The following is a 22026-nucleotide window of genomic DNA, read 5'->3' as shown; positions in this document are numbered from 1 at the left end:
ACTTAAATCAGTGACATCAACGTAGCCTAATGTTGGATCAAATCACATCCTATATTATCAACAATTGGTGCGTTTATTGAGACCTTTATTTTTTACTTTTCACACACCCCTTTTTTATATTACTAAAATACCCATTTATAAAATTACTTTTAAAGACAATAATATTCTAAAAAAAATACTCACTACACACCCCACCATTAAAAATATATTGCCTTCTAAAATTTACTGTGCTCTACTTTTGCAGAAGAATAGGGATGAATTCAAACGTGAAAGAGCCTCCCACAAAAAGGTACATGTCATAATTTTTCTTAAAAATTCTTGTTTTTTAAATTCTGATTTTGATGGTTATTTACATTATTAATTCTGAAAAATTTGTGATTCGTGAAAGAAATTTTGAAGATAAATTTTTTTTTTTACTACCGCCGACATGTAGACAAGTCACTGTAATTGAATATGAAAAGTTTTAAGCTTAGTTGATTTTATCAATTTAAATTTTTAATTTTAAGTTTGTTATAGTTAAAAATTTTCATAAAAAATTATATTTAATTTTTTTTATTATAATAAAATATTTTTGTATAAAATTACATTTTAATCGTGTTCATGGATAGGCTGCACCCACAAGTAAACTGCTCATACTTGTTAGGGGGTGTTTGGTATGCGAAAATCAGTATGAATCATATTCTCAGAAAAGTGATGAAGGGTAATATAATTTTTAAGAATAATACATTATTGTGTTTAGTTCTATACATGAATCTTTTTTAAATTCTTAAGAATATTACATTACTGTGTTTGGTTATTCACATAATAAATATAATAATAATAATAATAATAATAATAATAATAATAATATTCTCATGATTTTGAGATTTTTAAGAATTTGAATAACACCATATTGGGTGATATTTAAATTACCTTAAAATAAAAAAAAATAAATCTCATGATAATTACTTTTTAAGAATCTAAAAATTATAATTCTTATACTAAATATGATAATATTGTAAATTCTCATTCTCATTGTTAAGATTACTGCGTACCAACTTCAAGAGTTTTATTCAAGTTAAATTTCGTGCTTTAGAATGAAAGTTTAGGGGGATTCTGTTTGAGATTAACTCCAGTCTGGCGTTTTCTTATCGGTGTGGGACTAGGGTTTCCATTACCATTTGCGGTTAAACTCAGAAACACAACAACAAAGGATCCCATTACATTTACAGCAGCAGCAAAATCTTCTTCTTCTTCGATTTCGCTGCTCTCTCTCGTCTAAGAATCTGGTAAAGTTGTCGTCTTTGATCTCAGAATTATACTTTCCGTTCCCGCCCAAATCGGAAGAATTGGGGGTAGGTTTCTGCTGAGTTTCAAAGAAACCCTCGAGGAAGCAACTTCACCTTCGATTACTCTCATTCTGGTCCCTGCGTTTCTGAGTTTTAAAAGGTCTCTCTCTCTCTCTCTCTCTCTCTCTCTCTCTATATATATATATATATATATATATATGTATATATAGAGATATCTGATTTTATTGAAACTTTTGATATGTTTTTTTTGGAAATCTAACAAATTCTCGCTTTTTAGGTGTATTATGTAACCTTGATTCTTTCATATATGAATCCTTTATAACCGTTTTCTTATTATCTTTTTGGTGGTTTTACTGTCTGTCTAGTCAATTTTGTCTTCTCTTCTGCCTGCCTATGGAAATTATATATGCTACTTTGTCTGTCTAATCAACTCTTGTTTGGTGCTGAGTGATATCTCCAATCTCCCTTGATTGGAAGTGATTCTGTACGGTTCTAACGCAGCATTGCTTATTAATCACTAATTGGATCCTCTCGGTTTGAGTCTCATCTCATGGATTTACAAGATTTTTTTATCATCACTTGTTCATATTTTGCTTTATTTTACGAATTTGTTCCTGACATTCAGAAGTTTGTTTATGTAAATTTGCTTTTTTCGTTGAGTAATTCAATTAGAGTATAGTACTACTTTGCATGATTTGATTGTTTTAGTATGATGTATTGATTATCTTCCTGTCACTTTAGAAAGTTGTGAGTTCTATAATTTCTTTTATGTTTTCCTGACTAATTTATGTCTATACTATTGGTATAGTAGTATCGATACTGACCTGAATATTTTATAGATCAAGTGTTTGTATTAAGCACTGTGTTAATGGTTTTTGATGATTTGTATAGATTAGGATTATTTTCCTCTTTCTTTGTTTGGTAACTACTAACAAGATTTGGTTGGAGCTTCTTTTGTAATCCATATGTATTTCCACTATATGGCATTTTTTTCTTGAAATATCTTTGAGTTTATCCTTGTTTATCTTGGTTTTTCTTCAGTTAGTTTCTGCACTTGTTGCATTATGCCAAGGTTTTATGATTGTTCCTTTATTTAATTAATTTTGACTCACATTCTGCTACACATGTTGTTGTCTATCTGTATGTAATAACCTATGCCACTCTATTGTATCATAGTCATACTTTACTGTTAAATTTTCTCTCTCTGTTTTGATACAACTGATATTATTCTCGTACATCACAAATTTCTTTCATCAGTGTAATATTCTTTCCTCTTGAGTTTCACTAGTCTCTTCATGTAAGAGCTTAAACAGTCTCCCTTATGGGTGTTTCAATAGTTATTTTCTTAAAGTTTTACTCATATTATCTAGTTATTATGATGACAACTTCTTATCATTATATTTAGTTCTTATCACTAAATAACAAAAAAGTTGATTTAATAAATGCTACATTACTTAACGTTCCTCCAAAGTTACTTTTTCTCATCTTCATAATTCTTTAAGAGATATATTTTAATCTCTTTTTAATGTTAAATCTTATTATTATTATCCTGATGGCAGATGTCTGCTAATATAGACAGTTACTTTTGAATAGTTATTAAAAACTTTTCCCTCCGTTTCATTCTCAAACATTTTCAAAAATTTTCCCCTTATTAGGATAGCTGCATTTTATCAGTTACTTTTATATTTCAAAAGTCAATAGTTGCTCTTATATCTGATCACAACTAGTCTTAGTTTACTATTGGTATTTAGTGGTTTTGATTCCCTAAAAGTGTTTTACTTTGCTATGTATTAAAAAGAGGCTAGTAAGGAAGGCCTTCCTTCCTTACTCCCTCTTTCATAAATAAATATATATATATATATAAATAATATATAAAGTAAATAAAAAAATCAAAATCAACCTTGGTTGAATACTTCAATCCTCTACATATTCTGGTAATTTAATTGCGGTTTAGCATTCAACTTTGGTTGAATATAAATCTTGATATTGTTATTAACATCTTGCTTAACTTATATTCCGAAGTCATCGCAATCCTATTGCAATATAAGATAAGTTCATCCCTCTTTTTTTCTTAAAATTTCAATAATCTAGTTTTTTTTTCTAAATACTTTTTCATATATTCATATACTTTGCAAGTTCGAAATGTTATCTTTAACAGCCTCTTGTTCTTATAATTTTTTTGTCTTTATTCTTCTTCCAAGCAGTTAAATAAATCTTATGTGTTGTTTTCCTAACACCACATGATTTATTCTTACTTGCTCCTTGGATAGAAAAAGACATTATTTGACTGGATTTCTTTCCATCATGGATTGTATCTCTTGATACTTTCTTTCTTCTCAAAAGAAAAAAAAAAGGGTGGGATGGATTGGAAGATTTTTTGGAGGGTTTTTTATTTATTTATGGGGTTTATTTTTTTGGATATGACGTTTTAATGTTTTTAGTTTTTATTTATATATATATTTTTAATATTTTTAATATGTTCTATAAAAATAAATTCTATTCAAGTTAAGTAGAAGGGTAAAAATGACATTTTAGGTCTCAAAGAATGGTCTCATTCAATTTTCCAATTTGAATTTTCAGTTTGAGTTTTTAATATTATCAAAAACATAGGGTACCAAGAGCATGTTTTGCTATAACACATTGTACCAAAATGATTTTATCTCTTTTAATAATTTCCTGAGTGATCATAGAATGGTATAAGCAGTGTATCCTTTTGTTTAGAACTTGTCAATGGTGATCTAGAATCACACAAAGTGAAATTTGGCTTTTTTCTTTCTCATTCTTTATTTATTTGTTTATTTTTTTTTGTTTCCTCAGATGGCATCTCCCGAGGAAGCGTACTCAGATGAAACTCTTGCATTTATGGACCTTGCCATACAACAGGTAATGCACATCTTCCTACAATTTGAACCGAGGAGGAAAAACAATTGGTACAATGTTTTCTTGACTATATGTGTGTTGCACTTTATCATTGATATAGGAGAATAGATATAGGTTGAATGGCGCCAAAGAATATGGAATAGGTTTCGGAAGAGGGTAAAAAGGAATTTAATTTTTGAAAATTAGTATGCGGAACTTAATAGACAATAGTTAGATGTAGAAAATTTTGGGTTTTTAATACGAGGAATGCTAAGTGCACTTGTTAGTGGCGCGAGTGAGCAATTTGGACCGTTTGTTTTTTGTGGTGCTCACAGTGGACTACACATTAATGAACGGTCCAGATTGTGCACTCGCGACACTTGTGATTGCACTTAGTATTTCTCTTTTGGTACATGGTATTTGAGGGCAATGTCAAGCTAATGATTTTTTCCCCCTTAAATTCCCTTATTTGTGGCTGTCAGTAGTTGAAGAGAAGTTCGGTTTTTCTTTATGCCAATAGTGTAACTAGGCTTCAAACTCACTGTAAATGTCTTTGTTTCCTATTCGTTAGTTTAACTTGCTTTGCTTATGTTTGCTTTTGTTATGGTAGGCAAAGCTTGCCTTGGACAGCCTCGAAGTGCCTGTTGGGTAAGCTAGCTTTATATCTTTGCAATTATTTCCATGCTTTTCCTAATTACAATTTGATTTATCTTCTTATAGCCTTTTTAGAGACTTATATGTTCACCTTGCATATGTTGTTAGCCTAGAAGTTTGTGTGTGTGTGTGTGTGTGTGGGTGGGTGTTTGTTTTTCCTTTAATAATCGTAGCATGCCCCCTTCATCTGCTGTATGGCAACAATCTAGGCTAACACGAATTCACATTTTTTTTCCCTCTTTTTTTATGCATATCTTTTTTATAGTCATATTTAGAGCTTAGACTACTGCGACTTGCAAAGTATTCTCAAGAATCGCTTCTGCTGAGTTGGGAATTGATAACTATGATTGCAAATAATAAGACTTTCTCGTCTAAATAGCTAATGAGATTTCCTTTGGAGTCTGGTTCTCCATGCCATAAGGTTGTTAGATCATGTTTGGGGTATGAGATAATGGTTAGATGTAGGGAAGGCTCTAAGAGTTGCACATAGAAGTCCATGTATTTTTCCTGCTTTTAGTTCTCTTTTACCTGGTTATATTTCTCATATTTCATTGTTTATTGCTTTCAACTCAAAGTTGCATTTCCCTAATAGAAACTATTTACTTGATTGATCAGTTGTGTCATCATCAAAGATGGGAAGGTCATATCCTCTGGAAGAAACCGAACTACTGAGGCCCGAAATGTAAATAACCACCTCTTCTCTCTTTGTTCCCTGTTCTACCTCTTTTTTATCCTTCTTCTTTTGGCTGGATTCTCTCACTTTTATTCTGATATTTCTTATATCCGTGTACACTTATTTTTCTAAGCTCATATCGAAAGTTTAAACCTGTTGCGGGGAAAACCTATCAAATAAAGTGTTGCTTTAGGCACCTTTTATGTTCTGTGTTCAATCCATAAGTGTTTTTCATTTGGAATCTTAAGTGTTCCCAGTTAATGTTTTCCGTAGTCATGCAGGCCACAAGGCATGCAGAGATGGAAGCAATTGATATGCTTCTTGACAAGTGGCAGGAAAGGGGGCTTTCAAAGTACGAAATTGCTGAGCATTTTTCAAAATGCATTTTGTATGTTACATGTGAACCATGCATCATGTGTGCCACAGCATTGTCGATTCTTGGTATGCTCTTGCTCTTTTGATGTGCTGATGAATGAAAGTTTTGTCAGTTTTAACGGAAATCATTTTATTTTCATCAATGTTAATTTGGTCAGGTGATTTTTTAACCTGTTTTAGGTATAAGCGAAGTTTTCTATGGATGTGCAAATGAGAAATTTGGGGGATGTGGATCAATATTGTCGTTGCATTTGGGTAACTCTGAGTCGCACAACAGGTTTATCTCTGAACCCAATATTAAAAACAACAATTTAACCTCTTAATAGATTTATTTCTGAATCCAACATCAAAAGCAATGTTATCTAATGATTCTGCTTTGGCCATTAGACTATTTCTCTGTGGGAGATTCACAAAACTTTTTCGTCACTTTTATTTGATTTTCAAACCACAAATCTTGATTTTAGTTAAGGTGTGGAGAAATGGCACTTTCATAGTGCAGTATTCAACAGCAGGTTCTCTCGTAATTGCTGTGAAATATGAATATTGCTAACTACATGCAATGGATTCTAGCTGAGATGTACACTTTTCTCATCGATGTACATTTGAAAAACAACTTTTTTTCCCCCCTGGATGCATTTACTCGACATTACTATGAAGTATGCAATTGATATGATCTCTAATGTTTTTCTTCTTCTTTTTCTTTCTCACTATATTTAGTGGTGGAATTCCTCAAGGGAAGGGTTTCAAATGCAGGGGAGGAATAATGGCGTCTGAAGCAATCTCTCTTTTCCGCGGCTTCTATGAGCAAGGGAACCCTAACGGTAATCAAGATCATCATTATTGTTACTTTGTTTGTTAGTATAAGGGAAATTTAGTTCTTGATTTGCATTAGTAAATATCTAAGGTATGTAAACAAGTTAGATCGGTAAAACACAAAATTTCTTGCATGGATTATGGTCGTCCTCGCACCAGGGTCATGGCTTGGTTCAACTGACTGAGATTTTCCTTAGTAACTCTTACAGTTCAGGCTGGATTTGTCCTGTTTAATTGTATTTGAACCACATTTTTGCTTTTTGGTTCGACGTTCCTCTATCACCGCCTCGTCTTGCTTGAGTCATTTCTTGGTTTTCAGTGCTGCGTTATCCAACTGAACTCCACTATATATGTGTTTAAGATATTGGATTTACAGTATATCTTCCTCTTGCCGTACTAAGATCTAATTTCATAACATAGTAACTTATTCTTCATTTGCACTTTATTTTTCCCTGCTTCTTCTCTCAAGGGATCAGAAAAGTATACCAATTATTATTATCATTATTATTATTTTGATAAGAAACGGGTAACTTGTATTAATTTAGAGAAAGTATGCTGATTTATGCATTCAGCTGCTGACATTTATAGAACTTAAAAATATGTTACCTTTTGTAATTTTCGGTTTTGCTTGAATTAAATACATACATTTCTACTTTTAACACGTAAGGGCCGTTTCACGTTTTCTTACGTTGTAACGGTTCTTTCAGCTCCAAAGCCTCACAGGCCTGTTGTCCGCCAGGAAACGCAATGAATATGCCCGCTAGAAGGTCAGATTTCACAATACATTGCACAAATAGGCTGTCTGTTATGGTTTTTCTCTTTATTATTGCTGTTGTTGCTTCTTCAAATTGGTCTGAATCTAGGAGAACTGATCTGTTTGCTAGGTACAGTGCCGTGTTACCCAATACCAACAACAAGCCCGAATTCGAATTATTTCGAGATCGAGGATTTTGCAAATGCGAGTCCAAAAGAGCTAGAGCACAAACTATACTTTCATCAAAAAAAAAGAAAAAACAAAAGAAGAAGACAGAACTTTATGTGCAATTTTTCTGCATAAACCGTAACATTGTCTATATCAATTTTACCTATATTCAAGATTGTCTAAGGGCCCGTTCGGTTCGCTAATTTGAGTTTTTAATTCGAGTTGAAATGTGATGTTATGGGAGAGTTTTTTACTATAGTAAAAAAGTTAGATGTGACTGTTTTTTAGAGTTTTTTACTGTAGCAAAACTCAAATTTTAAACTTAAATTAATCTATTTTTTGTCACTCTTCATGGAATCAGAGATTTGGATTTATTGTTTGCATAACTAATTAAATTATTTATTTAGTTTGATGAATCACTTTAATAAATTATCAATTCATCAAGTTTATTATTGATTTACATTAATTTATTAGTATATTGTAAAGTTATTTAATCTAAAGTAAGGGAGAGAGTGAGAGAGCAGCGGTAACAAGTTTTATAATTCCCCAATTTTGTTTACTTAAAGGGTGGTAGAAAAAACATTTTCATTTTATATGATGGATTTTTTTTTTCTTTTTATTTTTGTGAAATTGGAATTGTACTATGTAATATCCTTAGAATCTATTTGAGCACTAAATATGTATATAGAATCTAAGCTTCGTTTTTTTCTTAGAATCTAAGCTAACATTTGCACTTCTCAAAAGTCAAATTTACAAGTCAATTTCATTTCGATGTTATTGGAAGTTCAGTGGCGTCTAGTAAATATTTCACTCATAACAAGAAAATTTCAAACTCAAAAGTAAAACAGATGACACAACAAATATTGAATTTCGACGCCTTTATCTTTTGCTACTACTACATTACATCGAACAAAATTTCCTTGCTTTTTAGTAAACCTAACAAAAAGGTGTTCATGACTTTGGAACAAAGTAGAAGCTTTAACATGTGATCCAAAGACAACAAAACCAGGAGATCAAACATAATACATCAATTTTGAGAAAATCCTCTATACTAAAAATTTAGATGTTGGACCAGCCACTCTTCTCTTCTAACTAGTCTTCGTCTCCGCCGACTTTAAGTGCGATAATTATATAAAGGAAAAAAAATAGAAAAAAAAGGAAAAAAAAGTAAAAGCCAAGGCATTATTGACACCATAAATGATGATGATGATGATCTCAATCAAGAAGGGCAAAATATGTTTCCTTTTTCTTGTGCTATTTTTCCACCATTATTTCATGCTTTGAATTAGGCCTCCTAACAAAGCGCCCCTGAAAAGAAAACAAAACACTAATAAGACACAGAAAACCACCAAGCATATTGAATAGAATTTTGCAAGCGTCAATAGTAACAACTACATGGATACTAAGGTTTAGAAGTTTTTTGTGGTCGTTTGATTACTATTATACTATCCCTAAGATGAAAAAAAAAAAAAAAAACCGACATATGTGGAAGTGTAGCTTGCTATGCAAGCAAAGCTAACGAATTTGTGTTGAAATTTGGCAAATGTGCAATATAGTTTTGCCAATTGGCTATATAAAGTTAGGTGTGATGTGACCAAGCTTTTTATATAATACATGGAAAAAGAACATCTATATGTTCCAAGCAAAAAGAATAAGAGGGAAAACGACATCTTTATGTTTTTAAGCGCAACAAAAACATTTTAAATACTAAATGATAACAGAAATTATTTAATTTTTAAATAATAAAGAATAACGACTAAATCATGATGAAATTATTGCAGGCATGCCCTTATTTTATAAGGCTGGATTGAATTGGCTTACTAAAATAATATGCTGACCATCAGATGAGAATTACTTATCATACGAGTTCGATTGTATTATATTATTTATTAAAGATTATATGAGACTGTTGTTGAAGGAAATTAGTAAACAAGACTAACTATAAAAGATTTATAGGATTCGCAATCTGAAAACATTTTTGTATCATTGATAAATCTAAAGAAAAATGCAAAATTAATCTTTGTTGCAACTATTCATTTTCTGAACTGAACTTTTATGGTTAAATGCATATAAATATTTCACATTTATAAAAGTCATGTCATGTTAAAATTATTTTAGAATAAAAAAGCGTGTAAATTGGACAAATTCAATGAACATCCAACAATCCTAACGAGTTATTCAAACTAATATAACTCACAATCTCCAATGGATAAAAAGTGAGCTTTGTTGGCAGGAAATGTTTGGAAATAAGAGATAATGATGAAAAATTTGATTATTTAGCACTAAAATGCAAAATCTAACTACAGCCACATTATGGGATCTTATCAAATGTGAAAATATTTTACTTTCTAAATTTATGGGGAAATTGAGTGATGTCTTATCTCAACCCGATATCAAATGAGCTTTGTTATATTTTATAGTATAAAATATGAGATTTTTACATTAAGATATGAAAACAATCACATTGATAGTATCTCATTTTGAATTGTTAAATTTGTATTAAAGTCTCGTTCATTTTACTGATTTGAATTTAGAATTCAAGTTTTGTTATAATAAAAAGCTTTCAAAAACAGTCACATTTAAATTTTTTACTACAGTAAAAAACTCATAAAGTCACATTTCAACTTAAATTAAAAACTCAAATCAACAAACTAAACGGGACATAAATTTCATTAACTTTGTATAATTTTATTAAAATGATTTTGATCAAATTTAAAATTTGAAAACACACGTGACAAAGCTCTTTAGTGATAATAAAAAAAACACAATATTATAGGGTGCTCGTATTTTATGAGTGCATTAATCATCACATCCAGTGATGACGTGTCACATAGTCATACGGTTTAGAAATAAATGCCAAAAAAGAAGCTAACCTTCATTCTGGGCCGTCGATCAGCGTTGACTTTTCTGACTTGGTACCTGATCTTCTTAGAGAAGAGGCGCGTACGCCGCTTTTCCTTGTATCGTAACACACTAGCCTCTCTCACTCCGCCGGTGTCCGAGAACAAATCTATTTGCGCCAGCCTGGCCTGCCTCAATTAAAAAAAAAACAAAAAAAATGAGCTACTATTCAGTGTTTCGCAGTACAGGCTTAACTCAAAATGGAAGCACCGAAAAGGACAACTTTCACTTTCACGTACATTCTAGTTATTACCCCAGTGAAAAAAAAAAAAAGAAAATAGTAATTTTTACAAATACTTGTTAAAATACGTTAATTAAAATTTTTATTTTTTATTCTTAATTAATAATTTTTTTAATTAAATAATTACAGTAATAAAAAAATATTTATGAAAGTATGAGAACACTTTCAAAAATAAATTATCTATTTTTTTAAAAGAAAAAAGGTTTTTTTTGGCTTTGTTTATAAGCGTTTCATGACTTTGGTTTTGAGAAATTTAAAAATTTTTTTTTTTGAATTAAAATCTTTTCTATTGCATTTTTTTTGCTAAAAAAAAGAGAGGTTTTTTATTTTTTATTTTTTTATTGCAACTGAATATTCTTGTTCCAATTGAAACTTTTTATTATTACAAATGAATATTCTTCTTCTAATTCCTTTATTTTTTATTGTGGGAATTAAGAGCTCCACGGTAAAGAGAAATACTTTTGGCCCCACAAATGGGTCCCACTGACATCGAAAACAACACTGGAGAGGAGGAAGAAGTAAGGAACAAAAAAACAAAAAACAACAAAAAACTGCAAAGAAATGAGAAAATAAAAATAAAAATTCAGTTCACTTTTACTTCGCTTTTTCTTGGTTCCACTTTTAATGGAGCGTGTAACACACGCGCCACAGCATCAACTTTGGTTCGCTAAAACTAATAGAAACTCATTTTTTTAATTATTTTTTCTTTTTTTCTTTCTCTTTCCGACCATTTGCTTTCCTAACGGAAGAAGAAGACAAGAAACCTACGGCGACGTCGTTTCCCGGCACGTCAGCTTCGTCGGAGAACGGCGAGCCCTTATCCGACCACGCGCTCAGAACGCCGTCGTAATTCAGCTTCAGCAACAACCCTAGCCCGGCATTGCTATTCGTCTTCGGCAATTCCAACACCTTTGTCTCGCCATCGCCGGCGACGGCCTTTTCCGCCGCCGCCTTTTCTCTCTCCGCCACCGCCGCTACCTTCTTCATCTTCTTCTTCTTCTTCATCTTCTCCGACGCCGAATTCGAACCCTTCATGAACCTCGGCGAGAGCTCCACCATGTCCACCGTCGGAAAATTCCACCAACTGTTGTAATTTCCATCGTCGCTATTCCTCAAGGCCTTAACAATTCCTGGTCTCCCGATTCCGAGCCCCAATTCGAATCCCAATCCCAATCCCATCGGACACCCAAAACAGATATTGCTACTATTCGCCGAGGAGGATTCGACGGCCAGATTTCCCATTATGCTGTCAATTCCGCCACCGTCGTCCACCTCCTCGGCGTAGTCGAAATCCTCGTCCTCCTCGTAATTCATGGCACTAGGGCAGAAACTCGCCGCGCGGGAATCGAATTCCCCGGGGCTGGGGCACGATTTATCCGACGAGGTCGTCGTCGTCGATGAGGTATTCGAGGAATTCGAGAATTTCGCCGTCTCTATTGCTCGGACGACGCCGGGTTTCTGGTCTATCAAGAAAGTGGAATCGTCATCGATGATTCTGAACGGAAAAAACAGCTCCGACGAATCGTCGGACAACAAGAAAGGCGATTTCGAGAAGGTTCGTGGATTACTGGCGGCGGAGGAGACGGCGGCGAGGTGTTTGGGGGAGAAGAGGTTGGGGTAGGCGGTGGAGAGCAATGCGGCGGCCTCGTTGTAGGTCTGGTTGGGGCGTTTTCGGCGAGTCCGAGGTTTCCGGGTAGTGATTGCGAGGCCGGAATTGCTGGATTCCGACAACGTTGTTGAGGCTGACGACGGTGACGGAGATGAAGATGTGGATGGCGATGGCGATGGCGATGGCGATGGCGATGGCGATTTCAGCATCTCCAGCTCGAAGGCGTAGGCCCTTCCACCGCCGCCGACGCCGCCGCCCAAACACGACGACATTTGGAGATGGTGATTCCTCGGAAGCAACATATAGAAAGAAAAGGAATAAAACTATATGAGAAAGTTGTGGTTCCTATAATTTGGAAAAAGCCATAGAAATAGCCAAAAACCCTTAAACCCTTCAAAGGAACAAACCAAATTTCTGGGCTTTTTTAAGGTGAAAAAAAGGCGAGAAAAGGCCAAAAGTTTTTTTTCTTTTTTTCTTTTAATGCAAATAGTAGGGAAATTTTTTCACAAAACCCAAAGAACCTGCCTCCAATTGACGCTCAAATTTTGCTCTGAGAGAATATCAGAGCATGATGAGAGTGAGATTTGGAGGAAAGGGAGGGAAAATATCTTGGAAAGGAAAGTTACCCAATAGAGGAATGGTCTAGTGTTAGATAAATATAGAGTGAAAAGTGAGCATAAAAAACCAGAGAGAGGAGAGAGAGAGGAGAGACAGAGAGAGAGTATGGTGGTGTAGGAGAGAGAGAAGGGGAAAAGAAGGTCACGAGGTGGCGGAGCAGATAAAAGGGAAAGAACCGTTGTGAGCTTTGTACATATAGCGCATGTTGGCATCTAATTTCTCTCTCTCTCTCTCTCTCTCTCTCCTCTCTTTCTCTCTCTAGAGTGAAGTGAAGTGAGGAGAAGAGGAGATTGAGGGAAGAAATGGTGGAGATATGAGAACAGAGGAAGAGACAAGCCTCCAGTCTCAGCAGTTCTGGGCGTGGGGTCCACTATCTTTCATTTTACAAAAAATAAAACTCTTTTTCTCTCTCTTGTTCTTTTTGTTTTTGTGTTTTTTTTTTTTAAGTTTTCAAAATGGTTCAATTATTTTTCTGGCTCATTTACCTAATTGGCCTTCTTCTTTATTTATTCCTCTCCTCTATATTTTTGTTCTGATTATTGGAATTCACAATTGTTTGTTAAGGGTTTTGACAAAGACCAAATTAATTTTAGTTGAATGTTAATAGCTCTTGTGGCAAAAGTTCACAAACGAAATTGACTTGTCAAATTGAATGTTACTAGAGATTTTTTTTCTTATCCTTTAGAGCTTGATTGATCTTTTGATAGGTTTTTCATTGTCTCTAATTTATTGTCATTTTTACTTTCTATAACTATAATCTCATTTATCATTTATGAAAAATGATAGAGTGGCCATCAATTTGTGCACTACAAACTTACTCTTTCAATAGATTATATTATGGTAGGTTTTTAATCATTAAATTAATTTTTTAACGTTAAATTTATGCATATTCACATTAAAAATTTACGATGAAACTATAAAGAATTGTGTGAACGGTGAGTGGCTAGAAGAGAAAGAGGTCCTCATACTGAGTCGCACACTTACTTAAACAATAAAAAATTAAAAAATAAATCGAACAAACTCTCTTAACCAAAAAGTAACTGACGAAACTTTCTTAAAACATAACTACCCTTACTTAAAATTAAACTGCTTAAAAATTAATCCAATAATAAAAATAATATTTTCCACCCTAAATATACCTATTTCTTAATTTTATTTTACACAAGCTGTAATATTGCAATTACAACGGTTCTTTTTCCATCAATCTATTTTTCTTTCCAAGTCAGAAATTTGCCAACGAAAACTCTTTCAAGTTGCCGAAAAGTCAGCATCAAGGGCATTTCAGTGAATTGATTGACATGACAAGGGCATTTTGGTAACAAAACTTTCTAATCCTAATGATGGGCAAGTATCGATTGCCCCCATTCGGATTAGTCCAAATATGCCACCCATACCACCTGCAAACTTTTGGGATTTCCTTGGAAAGGCTCCTTATCCGCTGAGGTGGCAAAACCTAATTGGCGGGTCTAGATTTTAGGGCTGACGTGGCATGTCCTTAATAGGGTGGATGACATTCACGTGTATCAAGGTGGGGGAGGTAAGATTTTCGATGTCTTTCTTCTATAGAAGCAATGATTTGTTTGGAGCCCTTTTTTTAGTGTCCTTTTTGTTGATTTATTATTGTGTGGAGGATGGGAATCATACGTTGAGCTTATTAGCTTCAATGATTTGTGATTACGAGATCATACAATTTTGTGGCAATCTTACCATTTGCACTATTATCTTACCATCATTCTGAGACAAATTTTATATATCACCAATTTAAATCACTTTTTTTTATTTTTATTTTCTTCCTCAATTCAAAAAACTATAGGGTTTTGCGATGAAACACGTAAGCCATTCAAGCTAAAATGTGACATTTTCTGATAATTTTTTACTGAGTAAAAAAAGTTAGATGTAACATTTTTTGAGAGTTTTTTACTGTAGAAACCTAAAATTGAAAACTCGAATCTGCGAAATGAACGAGGCCATAAAAAGTTTAAACTCGAATTATAACTTTATTCAAGTTGTTCTTTTCTAAAATTTGAGTTTGAACTCGAGTTTGGGGCTAAACTTAAGTTCAAGTTTCCCCTTCAACTCGAGTTCATAAACTCGAACTTAAGTTAATGAACATTATTTTTTCTATTCTTAAAAATAATATAACTTTTTCGTTTTAATTCTAATTGAGATGATTTTTCTTTTCTATGCATTCACAACGAAAAGACGAATAAAACCTCACCCATATACCCTATTAAAATTTTTCATCATCATTGAGTTTTTATTAAAATACCATCTAAATATAAATTTAAGTTTTGACACACCCAAACACAAACTCAAAAAAATTCTCAATTCAAACCATAACTTAAGTTTTACTACAGTAAAAAGCTCTTAAAAACAGTCACATCTAACTTTTTTACTACAGTAAAAAGTTTTCACATAAAATCACATCTCAACTCGAATTAGCGAACTAAACAGGCCCTAAATGTGCACATCCAAACACAACTCAAGTTACAATTTCAACTCAAATTCAACTCAAGATCATCACTCAAGTCACCCTAACTCAAAAATGTAAAAGAACAACCCCTATAATTTGACTTATTATTTCTTATTCTCGAACTTGAAAGGTCTAACAAATTTTCCTCTTAAGTGAACAAAATATTTGAGGTGTCACTAAATTTGAAATATTAATAAAAACCTATTTCAAATAAAAAACTGTAATAATTGAAAAAAATGATTAAAACTACTTTTAATACTGTATGTATTAATTAAGAGTGGGGAAGTAGGTTCAGGTATCACCTTTACACGACTCGGAAAAAATAAATTTGTCTCATCCCCGCCCCAGTTCCCATTAACAATTCCTCTTACTTGGCCTATTAAAGACATGATACTAGAGAACATATCAAACGTAATATTATAGAACAAGAGTAAGTAAAACGTAACACATAACACAACAATATGTTGTATATCTCAACTTTTTAACTGTCAATACACATGTAGCAGCTAAGTCGTTATTTTCCAATAGATGAATTCAATTAAATTTATTTGTGAGTTGTGTTTTACTTGTGTAAGCAATCAACATAAGAATTCAAGGATGAGGCAGAATGACATCAAAGGTTCGGTTGTTCGCCGATTTAAGTGGTACGTGAGTTGGGTTTAGAATGTTGTAAGACAGTTAAGTTCCTATCTACCATTGGTATTAAAGGGAGAACTACGAGGAGCCAACCAACCCTAGTACGAGAGGACTGAGTATGGGGCGGAATGACACCATAGTCCCTTTTTTATTAAAATGAAAAAAGAAAAAAGAATTAATGGACACATGAGTTATATTAATTCAAAAGTTTAAATACAAATTCCATATGGTTATGGAACATGTATATATTTGTATGCATATATATATATATATTGTTGTAGGGTTAAAATAGAGACCTATTAAGAAGGCTTAATGTCATTAAGAAGCCCATTAAGTGCACAAGGACAACTCAGTCCTGGTGCCTTTTCCTTACATCTCTTTTCAAACTCCTTAGAGGTGAGGCAATTCTTGGCAGCTTCTTCGGCGCCAACCTTCTTCCCCTCCACGAAGCCTTCAATCTGCTTCACCAAGGTACTTCTCCCTTGACACCTCCATTTTCTTTTAGAGCTTCTCCTATTCCTCTTGAAGCTTCTCCACCTTCTTAGCCTCGTTGTCTTGATCTTTCTTGGCGAGGTCCCTCTTGATACGAACTACGCCAACAACGTGACGAAACCCGACACCAAATATGGAATACGACTCAAGATCTCTCAAGATTGATGGAAACCGCGACCCGTTGCTTAGCAAAGTAAGAACCTTGGTATGGTGAAGACGCCACAAACGAGTATGAAAATTCCGTTTGATAAGTTAAGTTGAACGCCACAAGGAATCCTTGATAAGTTCGAAAAAATTTCTTCAAGAACTCAAGAAGAATATCTCACAATATGAATAAACATCAAAACTGTTTTTCATTATCCGAAATTCAGCCTTAAATAGTTGAAATTTCCATGAAGAGTTTTTAATTGTAAAAGTCATAATCTACCCTTAATGAGATAGACACACCTAAAACAAGATAAACACACCTAAAAGCAAATCCTAGGAAGGAATCTGAATTTGACTCAAAATCCTTCCTTCTAAACACGCCTATTATGAAATTTAAATGTTAAATTAAAACTTAAATCTAAAAAGATAGGATTATAACGAAATCAAATCTTGATCCGCAATCTTGACTTGATCCCTTGCTGAAAAATATACCTACATCCTCTTGGACTTCCCCTTGCACGTGTATCCTGGAATAACATGCAAGTTGGCCATGCAATGGCTCAATGGACGTGTATGACTGATTGGCTCTCTTCCGGATCGACTTTGATTAGTAAAACCAGCCTTTGTTCGCCCTCAATAGTGAACACTCTCTCTTCTTGTTGTAGAACTCTCCGGACTAGGTAATTCAACTCTTCTTTAAATCTTTTAGCTCGATACCCCATCACCGGACCAACTAGGACTTGAATTGGATCGTGAGTATTCCTTGCATCCCTGGTGTCCTCATCACCTCTCCCCTATGATGGTCTTGGAAATGAGTTTCTCAGCATCGAGGAGACCTTTTAAGCTCACCTTGAGCTGGTTCATCTCCTTGCTTTGCTTCTCAACTTTGATCAATTCAATCAGATTGAGAAAGGAGAGAACGAGGGCCTGCAAGCGGATGAGGCAATTATGGTTAAAAAAATCATAAAAAAGGTTGGTAAAGCTTCAAAATTTAGAAAAGATGATGCTTACATTGACTTGGTAGAAGACTTATTCTCTCATGTGGTCAACGACTGGAGATTTGGAGATCACAACAACCTAATCTTCATCAAAGAAGTTCTCGTAAATAGCTTGAAAGGTACCGTAAAAAGGTTGTGGAAGGTCTAATGTAGCTTCTCTTTGGGTGTCGGGGTCGTTGGGAATAAGATATAAAGGGTCCTTATGAAGCATCTTCAAAGAGAATCAAATGATACATGAATGATTTCACGCGAAACGCTACAAAGTTCAAGCATCTATCTATGAAAATTGAAAACAAAAATGCACGATCTAACAGCTTAGATCTCACCATTTAAATGGTCGTATGAATGTTTAACACAACGACGTGTAAGTGACGTAATCAACGAGACTGTTATACTTTCAAGAAGCATCTTCAGTGACATAGGTGTTATTGTTTAAGGATAGAATCCTTCGCGAGTAACCAAGCCTTAAGGAGGAGTCAAAGAAGAGATCCTTTCTGGTCACAGTTCGAAGCAATCCATAGGAATGCCTCGTCCTAGTGGGTAAATGTTGTAGGGTAAAAACAGAGACCTATTAAGAAACTCATCAAGAGCACAAGGACAACTTAACCCTGGTGCCACGTCATCAACATTAAGCAATAACAGTAGGAAGTCGACCCTTCAAGAAGCTTCAAGAATGTTCAAGGGGATGAGGCTTCAGGCTATGCCTAAGAAAAAAGGTTTCGTCCAATCCTTAAGGAGTCGATGCTTCTCAAGATCAAGAAAGTATTTAAGGAGTCGAGGCTTCGTAAGTCTAAGTGTTTAAGGAGTCGAGGTTTCGCAAGGCTCCAAGAAGTGTTCAAGGAGACGAGGCTTCAAGCTACACCTAGGGCGAAGAGGCTTCGCTTAACTCTTACGAAGTCGAGGCTATTACGAGTTAAGGCTATGAGAAGATAATGAATCCGCAAGATTTGCTTCAAAAGACAAGATTTGTATTTTAAATATGGAACCGCACAAATTAATTGTAATCTCTATCTTTTGAAAAACTATCTCAAAAGACATGAGAAATATCCCATATTTAAATAAGGAAGGTTTATGAGCAGTGACCTAAGCTATAAATAGGGGATTATATACTCGAAATTCTCCAAAGTCTCACACTGAGGAAAAAACGTGTAATCTCTTCTCAAATTAGTGAAATTCTCTCCTCTTCCCTACGGTGGATGTAGCTCTTAAATCGAGAGTGAACCACAATAAATCTTTATGTGTTCTTATTATTATTGCATTTAAGTCCGTTCTTCTATATTTATATCGTTGCGAATCGTATTAATTTATTTTAAAATTCGTTAACTTTTTGTTGATGAATTTCACCATCAATAAATAAATATATATATATACTGGAAACAACCGGAAAGAACTGTCCAAGTGGATAGTTTAGGACCGAGTTGGTCTGAAATATCCAAAAGAAAATAGAGACTGTGGTCCAAAATCACCCACATATTTGACAATGGTAACTAGGATAAGAGTAACAGATGTTAACATTCTTCAAATGAATTATTCCAACATAATGAATTTGCTTTGACAGCTTATATCTGTTATATACATTATTAATTTATTAGTTGAGAACCGTTAATTATGCTTAAATAAAATGTTTATTTTGTGATGTAGGCTTAATTTAGTGGTAATTCTACGCCTAATATTTGGCGAGATTTATAGTTCAGTAATAAAAAAAAAAGAAAGAAAAAAAGAGAGAAAAAAAAAAGCATAAGAGTTGTACATGAGTAATTTGTAATGGAACCTTTCAAAAAAAAAAAAAAAAGCTCCTAGTCTTATACCATTTGGACTCTTTTGCAATTTCCCTTTTCTTATGGGTTTTAAATAATAGATAGTTATTTGGCGTTTAAAGAGTGATTATGACGTTTTGGGAGATATGTCCAGCTGAAGTGGCGCAAGTGAAAAAAATTTGGAACCTTTTGAAAATAGCAAAATTCTAACAATTTTTAGGGTCATTTTCATATGTACCTTAAGTTTCGTTCATTTTACCGATTTAAGTTTAGAATTTAAATTTTGTTACAGTAAAAAACTCTCAGAAACAGTCATATTTAATTTTTTATTACAGTAAAAAACTCTCACATAAAATTACATTTTAACTCAAATTAAAAATTCAAATCAATGAACTAACATACCTAAATATATTTTACGGCCTTTCAAGCTTCAAAGGAGCAATGACAAAACAAAAACAATATGCATTTATGTTTGCACTTTTTTAGGTTTCCATACTGCGGTGTTCTTTTCACAGATATTTTCCGAAAATATCCCAATATTACATCTACATTTGGTGGCATTCTCGTGTGTGTCTCTGTGTGTATATAAAGACTATTTGCAGAATACATACATTATTGAATAAATATCTTCGATATGGAAATAAAGTATATATAACTAATATTAATGGTAAATATTGCCCTATATATTAAACATTTCTGTCTTTCTAGTTTTTAACTACCCGTATTATATCATATATAATATATAATGAAAAATTTAAAAACCTACTACTTAACACCGCACACTAATAAAATGTGGATCCTGCATACAAATTTTATATTATGCAATCTATCTTTTATTAGTGTATCACACTTAACACTGCCGGTACTCAATAATTGACACACTAAAATTGTTATATAATAAATTGTTAAAACTCATTTTATTGTGTGTATGTATGTATAAGTTGCAAATAATTTTGATATGTGACATTTTTTTTTGGGGTAAAATCGTCTTTTCAAAATACAACACCTAGGGCGCGTTTAGAACTCGTTCCAAAACGATTTTATTTTTTGTATGAAAATGAAAATGAAAACGTTTTCAATCTCAAACAGAAATTATTTTTAAAAATGCGTTTAGTAGTTTTATCAAGAGATTATTTTCAGTGTAAAAAAACCCATTAATGTCTCTCTCTCTCTCTCTCTCTCTCTGCTCGAGAGAAGAGAAAACAAAAACAACAAATGAAAAATGACTAAAAGTCATTTTTCATTTCTTTTTCATTTTACACTAAACTAAAAAATCGTTTTTATTTCCGTTTTTTATCTTTATTGCGTCAAACACTGTTTTAGAAACGTTTTCATCTTTTTCTCAAAAAACGTAAAAAAATAAAAATGGGATCAATTCTAAACACGGCCTTAAAATATCCAGAAAGAGCTTGGTTTGAATATGGAGAATGAATTTTAGTAGGGACGTTATATCTTATACTTTCTAATAACCAGTAGCCACAATAGCATATTGATACATCGTTCAATATTGTCCACATGAGAATGACCATAGGACCTTATCTTTTACATGGTGAGTTGGAAATCCCACAGCCTTTGGATTTGGATAAACACAAAAATATAGAAAGTGTTTAGGATCAGAAAATAATTTCATCATTCTTACATGTCAGTTACTACACATTCCTTTGTACACCAATTATGTCAACCCCATTTTCTTATTATATTATCACAATTTATCTTCAGCCTCACATGATTTTCCTTCAATTCATTAATGGTAGTTTTCAATATCCTCCTTCTCATTAGTATTATGGTAGTAGTGGTATTTGCCACGTCACCCTTCTCTCCCGGTATAATATCGAGTAACTTTACGAGAATTCTGTGATAGCGTACAAATATTATTTTACTCTAGTGCAAGAGTGAGCAATTTAAACTATTGGATCTTTTTTTTTAATTATGTTAATTATTTTGATTTAACTATGATTTTAACATTATTGATGGTTTAGATTTTAGTAGGAAAATATATATATATATATATATATTTGCACCTTACTACAAAGTTATCAAACTTTTGAAGGAAAATTTAACGGTAGGTATTGAAAAAATAACTTATCAAAGATATGTATAAGAAATTGTCAATTTTGTATTCTCGTTTTGATATAATTTTGACTTCATTCCAAAGACACGTATTACCGGTAGAGATATCTTCCGTGGAAAGCTCTAATTTTACTGAAGTTTATCAATGTTGTCATATATTAATGTGACCAATTACTTCTTTAATGTTTGTCACATCATCACTTCCGTGTAGCTTTTTTTTTTTTTTTTTTTTTTTTTTTTTTTTGTGGAATGTTACTTGCGAGAAATAGAGGTGTTAAATTAATTGAGACTTTTTTTTCCCTCATCTTATTCCGTGAGATTTACTAGTATAAATAGGGACAATATTGAATTTTTATGGGCGCCGTGAAGATGAATAAAAAGATGGAGACATGCAGGAAAGTGAAACGTTAGACATCTCATGCAAAGTTCCAAACAAACAAATCTGCCGTCTATTTCCTTCAAAGATTATCTGCAAAAAGATAATCTGGGCTTCCCAGTT

General features: G+C 33.2%; 2 protein-coding genes across 2 annotated transcripts; one reads left to right on the top strand and one right to left on the bottom strand.

Moving 5' to 3' along the window:
* The first annotated feature begins 1099 nt into the window (after nucleotides 1–1099).
* Nucleotides 1100–7657, top strand: LOC21389099 (tRNA-specific adenosine deaminase 2). The gene is made up of 9 exons (XM_010113253.2): nucleotides 1100–1428; nucleotides 4107–4172; nucleotides 4759–4796; nucleotides 5418–5484; nucleotides 5757–5916; nucleotides 6031–6127; nucleotides 6568–6671; nucleotides 7371–7430; nucleotides 7548–7657. Exons 2-8 carry the CDS (start codon nucleotides 4107–4109, stop codon nucleotides 7412–7414), a joined length of 576 nt encoding a protein of 191 aa, XP_010111555.1. The 5' UTR covers nucleotides 1100–1428; the 3' UTR covers nucleotides 7415–7430; nucleotides 7548–7657.
* Nucleotides 7658–8465: 808 nt separating this feature from the next.
* LOC21389098 (protein CHLOROPLAST IMPORT APPARATUS 2) lies at nucleotides 8466–13219 on the bottom strand. Its single transcript, XM_010113252.2, has 3 exons — nucleotides 11496–13219; nucleotides 10459–10614; nucleotides 8466–8893 (listed from the first exon to the last, which is right to left on the bottom strand). Exons 1-3 carry the CDS (start codon nucleotides 12636–12638, stop codon nucleotides 8840–8842), a joined length of 1353 nt encoding a protein of 450 aa, XP_010111554.2. The 5' UTR covers nucleotides 12639–13219; the 3' UTR covers nucleotides 8466–8839.
* Between the last annotated feature and the right edge of the window lie 8807 nt (nucleotides 13220–22026).

The sequence above is a fragment of the Morus notabilis genome, unplaced genomic scaffold, assembly GCF_000414095.1.
Source record: "Morus notabilis unplaced genomic scaffold, ASM41409v2 Scaffold480, whole genome shotgun sequence".
In the NCBI taxonomy this organism is placed as follows: Eukaryota; Viridiplantae; Streptophyta; class Magnoliopsida; order Rosales; family Moraceae; genus Morus; species Morus notabilis.
This window is presented reverse-complemented; position numbering and strand designations above follow the sequence as displayed.

Coding starts and splice junctions, on each gene's coding strand:
- LOC21389098 (XM_010113252.2), bottom strand. CDS start 12,638: ATGTTGCTTCCGAGGAATCACCATCTCCAAATGTCGTCGTGTTTGGGC. Junction 10,615..11,495: donor TGCCGGGAAACGACGTCGCC/GTAGGTTTCTTG, acceptor TAATTGAGGCAG/GCCAGGCTGGCGCAAATAGA. Junction 8,894..10,458: donor ATCGACGGCCCAGAATGAAG/GTTAGCTTCTTT, acceptor TTTTCTTTTCAG/GGGCGCTTTGTTAGGAGGCC.
- LOC21389099 (XM_010113253.2), top strand. CDS start 4,107: ATGGCATCTCCCGAGGAAGCGTACTCAGATGAAACTCTTGCATTTATG. Junction 4,173..4,758: donor TGGACCTTGCCATACAACAG/GTAATGCACATC, acceptor TTGTTATGGTAG/GCAAAGCTTGCCTTGGACAG. Junction 5,917..6,030: donor CACAGCATTGTCGATTCTTG/GTATGCTCTTGC, acceptor AACCTGTTTTAG/GTATAAGCGAAGTTTTCTAT.